The sequence below is a fragment of the Hydra vulgaris genome, chromosome 05 (assembly GCF_038396675.1).
Source record: "Hydra vulgaris chromosome 05, alternate assembly HydraT2T_AEP".
Classification (NCBI taxonomy): Eukaryota; Metazoa; Cnidaria; class Hydrozoa; order Anthoathecata; family Hydridae; genus Hydra; species Hydra vulgaris.
In genome coordinates, this window is record NC_088924.1 from 6,431,997 (window position 1) to 6,443,300 (window position 11,304).

Here is an 11,304-nt window from a genome sequence, read left to right on the forward strand (position 1 = left end):
AATATTTTATGGGTAAAGCTTTAAAGTTTATCCTCCTTTATAGGAAACACAGTTTACAAGAGGTTACATACAGTTTTATATTTGCCATACAAAAATGCTGTAAATCGGTGTAATAAAAAGCATGAAAGATATTTAGAGAGTATGCTTACAATAAAAAGGTTACTAAAAAAAAAAATTAACAAAACTATATATAAACGCTCAATTAACAAAATAATCAGCTTGTCTTTTATTTCCTTTTGTTTTGTTGTTCCGTCAACAATTTTTTAGGAGAAACTCAAATAAAATAACAAAGAGAAGTGAATACGCCTGCAAGCCGTAAACTCTTAAGGAAAAAGAGCAAACTTTACTAGATTATATTTAAAAAAGTGTTCAGTGAGAATTTACTAAAAATATTAGACATATGCCTGGTTCGAAAGCATTTAATTCAAAGAAAAGAACTTTTGTATTTAAATCATGTATAAACATGTATATCTACAGGGTACGTATGGAAGGAGTCAAGTCAAGTTAGACGCACTTGGTGCAATGGATGAACTTAATCAATTTATTATGAACACTGCCTCATTTAATGCATGTTTTTATTTTTAATTTAGAATGACAAATATAGCTTTCATTAAACCCTAGAATACTTTACAAGAAGTATCCCGGACTTAATGGCTATATATTTTGATTCAAAGAATACACTTTTAAAGTACCTTTTAGTTGATAAACATTCTTTAACAGCATTATTCCTTTATACTACACTTTTTTTTAAATGTAATCATAACATTAATTCACAAAATTTGTATGAAGATTTGGGCGCATATAAAACTTTTTATTATTATGAGATTGTTATGCATTGTGCACACGTGCTAGATTAAGCTTTCCCGTTTCAGTTTTTAAGTTTAACTTTTAGACAGTATTTACTATTAATTTAATTTAAAACTTCTATGATAATTCAGGCGCATAAATAATTATTAATAAGAGATCATTATGCATCATGCATACGTGCAAGATGAACAAAGGTCTTATGCATAATGATTTAACTTTCCTGATTAGGCTTTTAAATTTATCTTATTGGCAGTATTTACTATTGTTTTTAGTTAAAAATATTTTAGTGATTACATTCTAATGCGACAAGTATAGGATATTTGGCTGTAATAGCGTGTTCTTTCAATGTTTTAACATACCACGGTTTTACACAGAACTCAATGTTGTTTTTGTGGATATTATTCCTACGGTACGTTTTTATATGTTGGTATTTAAAATATTCAAAATGTGGTATGGTTAGAGAAAAAAAACCTTCAAACGTGCCAATACTGAATCCATTTCCTCTTGAGAATCTGGTTTTTACATTACATAATTTGTATGTATATTTATTTTTAGATATTGCGCGCGAACCAGTAAATCCATATTCATTATATCGAAAGTCTGCACACGTCGACCCTTACAAAACATTTTGTTAAAAATATTTTGGCCTTTTGTATATTTCATTTAATATGGTAGAAGTTTTTTAAATATGCTTAATGAAAAATATTTTTTGTTTGGGCTGTCAAACAATCCTTAAGCAAATGTTTTGTGTGGGTTGAATAATATTTTTGTTAGGATTGTGAACCAACCCATTTAAAAAATTATTTTTTAAATACAAAAATAACCAAACTTTGACATACTTTCATACTTTCAAAATTTTTTACACCCACACATAAATTAAGAAAAACATTTTATGTTTAAAACAGGAATGTTTTTATAAATATATTTAATGGTGAAACAATAAATTTTGAAACTGAAAGTAAGATGATCTGCAAAATAAACAGAGTTACTTTCAACTATAAAAGCTAGTTCAAATCAAAAAATAACTCAAGCTGTTGCAGTTGTTACTTTATTCATCATCAACAAGTCAACACATTTTTTGGGAAATCTGCTATTATGTCAAAACTCGGAATTCTGTTCGCGTTGTTTGCTTTGACATTTGCAATAAGTTAGTATATATTATATCTACTTTTTTATACAAAATATCTACTTTTTTAAATATCACTTTTTTTAAATACAAAATATCTACTTCTTTTAATATGAAATACTTTTTATTTTTAGCAATAAATCTTAATTATAGTAATTATTATATAGGCTACGAAGTTAACGAAGAAAATAGCAACGATTATGAAAACGATTTTCTAGATAATCTTGAGGATAGCGAATTAAATGATTTCATAGGTAATTACTGACGTTATTACTTATATTTTAATATAAATTTTCAATTTAAGGAAAAAAAAAATTATAATAAAAGTTTTAACATTCAAGTGAGCTAATCAAGTCAGGTAGAGTATATAATGATTAAAGTCATCGCTTTAACTAGACATATCAACACACAACCTATTTTTACTTGTTCAAATACAGTTTTTATTGCTAGCTTAAATACAGTCGAAAAGCCTAATATCTAAAAAAAACTCGTTTTTATTTGAATACTTAACTTAGATTAAAGTACAAAAAGTAATCGCAATAATAAATCAGTAAAAACTTTTAAACTGCTTCATAAGATTTTAATGTATTAAAATACTGATATGTCATATGCTTGAATTACCATATAATTGTTTTTTATTATAGTTAATACTTATTACATATATAAAAAATTTAGAATTTTTTTTTTTTTAATTGTGACTAATAAATAATTAGCCGATCTTAGAACTTAACGTCATAAAAGATAATTCTTAAGTTTATATGTTCAATTTCAAATATTTGTTATGTAGAGACAAAGGATGATAATGAAGACAACGACAAAGAAGAATCAGAAAATTACGAAAATAATGATCCCTCACAAAGCTATATTAAAAGTAATATTGTTTTTTTAAGTTTTAAACAAAATTAAAACACGTTTATTATTATTACTAATATCTATTTTTAGTTATTCTTTGTAATTTAAAATAACACAAACTTGAAGGCTGGATACAGTTATAACCTTTAATGGAAAATTAAATGCATAACTCGTTTTTTTATTTTCACTAGATTTTCCCATAGAATTTATTTTTAAGCATTAAACAAACTGTGCTAAATGATGACGTAGAGTTTTATGATATCAATATAAAGTGATAATGCAATTTAAAGTGATAATTAAATTGTGTATGCATCTCAAACAATTTTCAAAACAAAAAAGGCTTTATTTATATTTTCTACTTAGTTTTGAAATTTCTCTTGAAATGTCTTGAGATTAAAAAAGTAAAGAAACCTCATTAATAACATGTTGACTAACGAGATCGATGCTACCCATGAAATAGTTTCACAAAAAAATATCTGCTTATGTTACTCTTTTGTAACTATATGATTACAAAAATATTTAAATTAAAATTTGTAAAACGTAAATAGCCTTCATGACGTTAGTGGTTAATTGGGTCCGTGAATTACAGAAAAAACAATTAAATCTTATAAAACTGTGCATATGCAATAATTATGATAAAACCTTATGACTTTTTTCCTGTTATCATATTTAGAATTTGTAAAAATAACATATTTAGGATATGTAAGAAATTTAAATTTTTGAAAATGACCATTTTTCTATAAGTTTATGGAGATTTTAAGGTGCAGCAATATTTCATATACTTACATTTTAGCATATGCGATATCATACTAATGCAAAAGTTCCATATTTTATATGTTGAATATATTAAATTATTTATACCTTGAACTAATATTAATTGGTCTTTAAAATGTGAAAAGAATCATTTAAACTTCTAGTATAAAACAGTATTTAAAAATCATTTCTTAAGTCTTGAATAATTATTAAATATTTTAAAACCCTAAATGGCTTTGCTCTATTACCGTTGAGCCTGCTGGCATTAAAGTTCAAAACAATTTTTAAATAGTTAACTTTTTCAGTCATTTTGTTGGCAACTCGATTGATTTAACTTTCACTTTGATTTAAACATTATCAGCGTCCCTTGTTCATTTTTAACTTGTTTTTCTTGTTCTCCTTCAAGTGGTTCGGGCTATGCTATAATCTCAGGAAATGTTTTAGCTCAAACTTCTTTTTTATTAGATCTCATATCCATTATCTAAAATTGCACAATTTGCTATTACCCTATGGTGATAAGATTTTTATAGATTTTTAAAGATTCCAATTTTGAGATTTTCTTCGTGATTGATTTTTGCGTTAATCACGCTTTTCCACTCAAGCACTTATATATTTTTGATTAGATTTGGACAAGCATGAAAACTTTTAACCTTTTCACTGTTTTCAATATTTCTTCTTCTTGTGCAACTGCTATTTTTAATCGTAATCATGATTTTCGTACTTTTCACAAGAACAACTCTGATTTTATTAATTCTCAAAGTGATAAAGCCTAACTATTTTTAAAGATTTTCATAAAATCTTTACCTTTTAAATTAAATAACTATTTGACCCAACGATTGCAGCTGATATCGTAGTTTATATTTCAAAAGATATGCATTTATGTATTACATATTAAAACAATATTATATTGCTCTTTATAAGTGTCTTCATTACTCAACTATTCAACAAGTTTTTGTTTTTTTTGCTATAAAATAGCATTAATGGTTTGATAAAGTTTCAGATTAGTGTTTAAAGAAGTTATATTATATTGCTCTTTAGAGGTGTCTTCATTACTCAATTGTTCAACAAGTTTTTGTTTTTTTTCCGTTATAAAATAGCATTAATGGTTTAAAAAAGTATGAAAGTTTCAGATTTGTGTTTAAAAAAGTTATTTTTAAAAATCTAATTCTAATACATATATAGCTAAATGGTTAAAAATAATTAAAATATATATATAGCTAAATGGTTAAAACGAACTGCACGAGCATGCGAAGGAAACAATCTGATAATCAACTGCTACGGTCGAAGAAAAATTAAAGTAATTTATGCAAACTACGGAAGAACCTCGTCTCGTATATGCTCTAAAGATTTTAATACGGATTTGCCTAAGAAATGTAACAATCAAAAAAGGTCTCTGAAAGAAGTTCGTAACAAGTGTTCAGGCAGGTCATCTTGCGTTGTTGAAGCATCGAATGGAGTATTTGGCGACCCATGTTTTGGAACATATAAATATCTTGAAGTGCGTTTTTATTGTCAAAAGAAACACCATTTTATTCATACTTAAACCAGTAAAACGTTTTTTATTGACAGTGTAGAAAAAAATTTAATTAATTCATGATTTATTTTACTTATATATAAACATGATTTTATAATTCTTTTAAAACAATTATTATCGCTAGTACTGACGTTGTTTTTTGTGTTGTAATAATCTTTTGTAACTTTCCGCAAAGCATATATTACCATTATATTATCTAGTTAAAGCGTACCTTATATATACCTAAATATTTACCTTTTATATTTACCTAATTAATTTAAGTGGATGGTTTAGAGTTTTTCGTTTGGCAAAACTCGTGTAAAGTATTTTTTTCCCAACTTTTTTAAGGCGTAATTAGTAAAATTAGTAAAGCATTTTTTGTAATAGCTTAATCTTTTACAATCTATAGTTTGGGTTTTAAATAAAATAAACTAAATAAAAATTTGTTTTTGTTTTACAACCAGTGGCGATTTTAGGAATATACTAAGATGGAAGGGGAAAGGAATGAAGACGAATTCTTAAAAAGTAACGATTGCTTGCTGAAAAAATAAGATATTAAAACTAATAATCAAACCGAGAGAAGTGACTAAAAATCTTTAACTTGAAAACCACCTTTATAGGAAAGTTCGGGTATTGGGTGTTATATCTCACAACCTTGTACAATAGGCCCTGAATATAAAAACCTCTTCTTTTGTTAAAAAAAAAAAATTAAAACAAAAGAAGAGTTTTTTTTAATTATACAGGTATTAGGACTTTTATAAAGACTATTTTTGAACAACTTAAGGACAATTATATATTACAGTATTCGCCATTAATAATAACTCAGGAAAAACAGATTGGTTCAGAATTGGTCAATATTTAGTCGAAATTGGTCGAAAAGTGGAATAAACGTTTAGCGAACTATTATTGAATAAAAATCGACGTTTGATAAAACATTTATAGATTTTGTGAACATTTATAGATTTAAAATCTATGCTTTAAATCTTTTAATATATACGTTTACAATATTGACTATTATAAGTCGTTATTCTAAACGTTTGATCAACGTTTAATAAACGTTTATTATATTATAATATAGTAATACAGCCATTTGGTCAGAAGAGTCACATAACAGCTTAAATCACGCGGTTTAAATAGGCATAAATAAAACAAAATAAAAAACGTATTAAAACTTTTTTTTTTATAGGCTAAATAATTAAATTAGACTTAAATGCGTTTTCAAGATTCACCTCCTTACTACAACTGAAAGCAAAACGACTTGTAATAAACGAGTGTCCAGTGCGCCATTGCAATTCATGGAACTTAAAAAGCTCATATCGCAACAATCTCCCTTCCTGAATGCCAACAAATTTATGGACTCCGATGTTTCAAAAATTATTCATGGTGACATTGACACAGTCAAAAAATATGAGCTGCTGGTCTCTCGTTATGAAAGTCCTGCTGCAAGAACTTTTTTTTTTAAGTTTTATAAACAGTTTAAATTCATTTTGTAAACGCTAGTATAATTTTGTAACAGTAGGTATGCATCTTTGCTATAATCAAGAGATTCAATAACTAAATTTTTTTATTTTAAATGCATTTAAGCTTAATTTAGTTACACTAAAGAAAATTGGTGGACCAGAGCTGGTAAAAACCACTGCATATCTTATGTCGCAACGTTACTAATTTTTTAATTTCAAAAATAAACATGGATAGTACAGAAAATTTCGGAAACTTCCATTAGGAAACCTCTCTATAAGTAAAGTTGTTCTGTGTAATTCCAATTTTGATTTATAAATGTACATTTAAAATGCTAACTATTTTACCATAGTTTTTTGCGGTCACAAATCAGGTTACGAAGTCAGGCGATCAGAATACGAATGTAGAAGATGATGTTGCACAAACAGGTGCATTATGAACAAGATGTAGTCAGTATTCTAGGATAATTTTTGATAATGCATAAACCAGAGAAAACAGTGATCCAAAATATTTGTTCGAGTTTATTAATTTTAATTGAGTTTATTAATTTTATTAGAAATCTTTGACTTAATCTTAATGTAAACTTGTTTTCTGCTAATGAGATTAAATTTTAAAAATATTTGATAGAGATTGTTACTATAAAACTGGAAAAAGCTTGATCATTAAATTTTTTTTTTAATTATCGAGGCATAAACAAGTATAGTGCACAAACATTTTTTTCTCTAAATTTCTACTTTATAAAAACGTTTTATATAAGTTCATTACGTCATAAGTAGAATAAACTACGGGTTCCAAGCCAAATAAGTGGATTTTCAAAAAGTATGTCTATGGCTCTGAAAGTATGGTATCATTTCAACCATTTTCAATAAGTCTATGGCTTGGAAAGTATGGTATTATTTCAAACATTTCTAAAAAGTGTATGATCTCTACCTATTATAAAGATGAATCATACTTTCTGCGAAAGTATGATGAATCTCTAACATTTTTCAACATGTATATTATGAGATCTCTTCAACTAGATTGACATGGTAATAATTAAATTATTATTTCAACAAAGAAATAATGATTATAAGGTGAAATCTAGCTCATGCATAAAATAAAGCATATCCTATTACAGTAAAACTTCCCGATTGTCCAACTTGCGCATCCCCAGAGTTTAATGTAGCTACTAATCTTCTTCCAGGAGCAACACTAGGCATCGAATCAGAAAAAATTCTGTAAAATGAGATAGTAGTTGTAGAACCAATTAATGCACTTGTTGGATACAATATTCCAGATGGTTCATTAATAAATGAACTAATATTAGCACCGTTCCACGAAGGAAGATATAAGTCTTCTAAACAAGATGAGCGGTATATACATACACTATTCGAATCAAGTCCTTGAAATACAGTATAATTAGTATCGTTATATGGTGTTCAAGGTTGTATAACAGAGTTAGTATTTACTGGAGAATTGTATGCATCAAACTACGTACTCTAGATTCCCACCAATTTCCAGATACTCCAATAACATGCATTAAAATATATTTAAGATAAACACTTTGACCAGAGTTGTCTGTAGTGTCTAATAATATATATTCTTTACCATAAGTTGTGTTAATAAATCTAAATGTTTCTGAGTATAATTTAATAAATGGCAATGATTGAGGTATTGAGGTAGTTCTTGTAACAAAAGGTTGTATCCAATATGCAACGTTTTGACTAGTTTTATTGTATAATTGAGTTACTAGACTAGTAGTAAATGGTAAATTTAGTGTAAAGTATCCTCCTAATGCATTATCAATGTGTACATTACAACCTTGTAAAGAGTTTGCATAAAATGAGTGGCCAAGTGGGTCAAGTTGTAAAAATAAAAAATCACAGACTAAAGGAATATTATTATCTCCAACACTATCTGTAGAAGTAGAATAATCTCCTAAGCAAATTGAATGATATGCGTATGTTTTAACATACACACTACCTGGCATATTATTAGGATCTAATCCTTCTAATGCTAACCATAGTTTTCTGAGAATACCAGGACCAGAAAGTTGAACAAAAACTGTTCTTGCATCAATACCTGCATTTGGTGGAATAGTCTGTTGCTTTAATCCAAAGCATGTAAAACTTGAATTTGGTGTTATCCCTAATTCATTAAGATTAAGTGTTTTATTATCAACATAGTTTTTTGTAGCAGCACCATGTGATCTAGTAGGCTATGCTACATTTATTATTTTATTAGAGTTCATAATAATATTACTAGTTGCATTATTATATCCATCTCTTCTAAGGAACAAGTAAGTAGCTTGAAAGTAGTTAGTACTTGAATCTCCTGTATTTAAGTTTCCACATTCTTCTATTTGTGTATTTTTAGGCGATTCATCTTTTACAAATACACGTTTAAAATGTTTTATTTTTGGTTTTTTTGCTGCTTTGATCAATTGAAAATTTGTAAGTGGTTCAGTTGGTAAAATTATTCCTTCAACATTAATAAATTTATGATAATTGCAATTAATTTTTTCCATTTTTACTTATAACTTGTTTGTTTTCTTAAAAAAATAATTTGACCTATTTGGGCTCTGGGATTATTTACCTTCATGGGCTCTGGGCTCTTTGACCTATAAATTATTTTATTTTAATTTGTAGTGCCCATATGCTAATGTGTGTATACCATCTTCTAAAATAACTCTTTTATCATCTTTTGCGCTTAATGCTATTTTATTTACCTCTTCTGAGCAAACTTCATGTTTATAGGATTTTATTATATTCATTTTCCTAATATGTTCCTTTTATTTAATATACAATCTTTGTAATATTCGTGTGTTATATATTTTTTAACAACATTTGTCTTTACTCCTTTACATTTTTTTTTCTCTTCTCCGAGCGCTTTGTAAGAATAGAACTTGGATCTAAGTCCTACAAATTCTTCAATTTGTGCTCCTTTTGATTCATCTTTAAACATTCCTAATACTTTATCATTTACTCCAATTTTAAGACCTATTTTAATAATGGCTGGATGATTCTCATCAAATTCACTTGTATCAAATTCGCTTTCAATATCACTGGCTATATCTGCATGAGCGTCTTCTGTTTTTATTTCGTATGCTAAAGAATCTCTATCTGTGAATAATAGTTTTGCTCGATCAGTATATTTTTTCTTTATGTAATCATATTGAAATTCGTATATTAGTGCTTTGCTCAAATCTAATATGCACATTCCTAAGTAAATTGATTTAGTATATTTTAATTTTGTTTTTTTTATATGTACTGCTATTAAGTTTTCATCAAATATTGTTCTACTTTTAAAGTTAGGTTTTGATGTTAATTTAATAGCTTCATTTCTGTTTGTTACAAATCTGATATAAACTCTGTTTTTAACATTTCCATTGTTTTTCCTAAAAATGAATTGTCAATGAGTTTAAAAAAATCATTTTCAAACCTATTGTTACTTTAGTTCTAAGTAATTGTATTTTTATCGATGTATTCACACAGTAAACACAGATTGGTTCAGAATTGGTCAATATTTAATCGAAATTGGTTGAAAAATAGATTAAACGTTTATTTCTATTATTGCCTAAAAATTGACGCTTGATTTGAAATGCATATTTCAAACTTTTTATATATATACGTTTTCTAAACGTCGATCTAACGTTTAGAATATCGACTTACATTAGTCAATATTGTAAACATTTAATCGACCTTAATTAAACATAAACATTTATAGATTTAAAATCTACGCCTAAAATCTTTCAACTTACACGTTTATTAAACGCCAATCAAACGTTTACAATATTGACTAATATAAGTTGTTATTTTAAACGTTTGATCGAAGTTTAATAAACGTTTATTATATTATAATATAGTAATATAGCCATTGGTCAGAAGACTCACATTACAAGTCACGCGGTTTAAATAGGCATAATTAAAACGAAATAAAAAAGATTTTTAAAAAATTTCTTTTTATTGGCTAAATAATTAATTTAAATGCGTTTGCAAGATTCACTTCCTCACAACAACTGAAAGCAAAACAACTGATTATTAAATAATAAACGAGTGTCCGGAGCTAAAAATTTAAAAGTCTCTTATCACGAAATTCTACCTTCCTAAATGCCAAAAGCTTAATGAACTCAGATGTTTTAGAAATTATTGATTGCAACATTGACACAGTTTAAAAATATGAGTTGCTGGTCTCTCGTTATGAAAGTCTTGCTGCAAGTACTTTTTTCGTAAGTTATATATATAACTTTCATAAAACGAATTTAAACTGTTTATATATATAAACAGTTTAAATTCATTTTGTTAGCGCTAGTATGATAGTGTAAGTAAGTATTCACCTTTGCATTAATCAAGAGGTTTAATAAATAAATTTTTTATGTTTTTATTTTAAATGCATTTTATCTAAGTTTAGTTACATTTGCTAAAGAAAATTGGTAGAACAGTGCTGGTAAAAGCCATTGCATATAATATAGCGCTACTTACGAAACTTTCCATGTTTATTTTTGTGAAAAACAAACATGGATGGAACAGGAAATTTTGAAAACTTCCATTCAGAAAATCCTCTATATGTAAAGTTATTCTGTGTAATTCCACTTTTAATTTATAAATGTACATTTAAATTACTTAAATTAGAATAGTTTTTTGTGGTTACAAATCAGGTGAAGAAATCAGACGATCAGGATAAGAATGCAGAAGATGATGTTGCACAAACAGGTGCATGATAAACAAGTGGGGTAGACGGTATTCTAGGAAGATTTTTGATAATGCATAAACCAGTGATCCAAAATATTTGTTTATGAGTTTATTGGTTTTATAAG

General features: G+C 27.0%; 1 protein-coding gene across 1 annotated transcript; it reads left to right on the plus strand.

Moving 5' to 3' along the window:
- Positions 1-1,766: 1,766 nt before the first annotated feature.
- On the plus strand, positions 1,767-5,198 carry LOC136080498 (L-rhamnose-binding lectin CSL3-like). The gene is made up of 4 exons (XM_065797228.1): positions 1,767-1,954; positions 2,101-2,187; positions 2,721-2,804; positions 4,756-5,198. Exons 1-4 carry the CDS (start codon positions 1,903-1,905, stop codon positions 5,079-5,081), a joined length of 549 nt encoding a protein of 182 aa, XP_065653300.1. The 5' UTR covers positions 1,767-1,902; the 3' UTR covers positions 5,082-5,198.
- Positions 5,199-11,304: the final 6,106 nt, after the last annotated feature.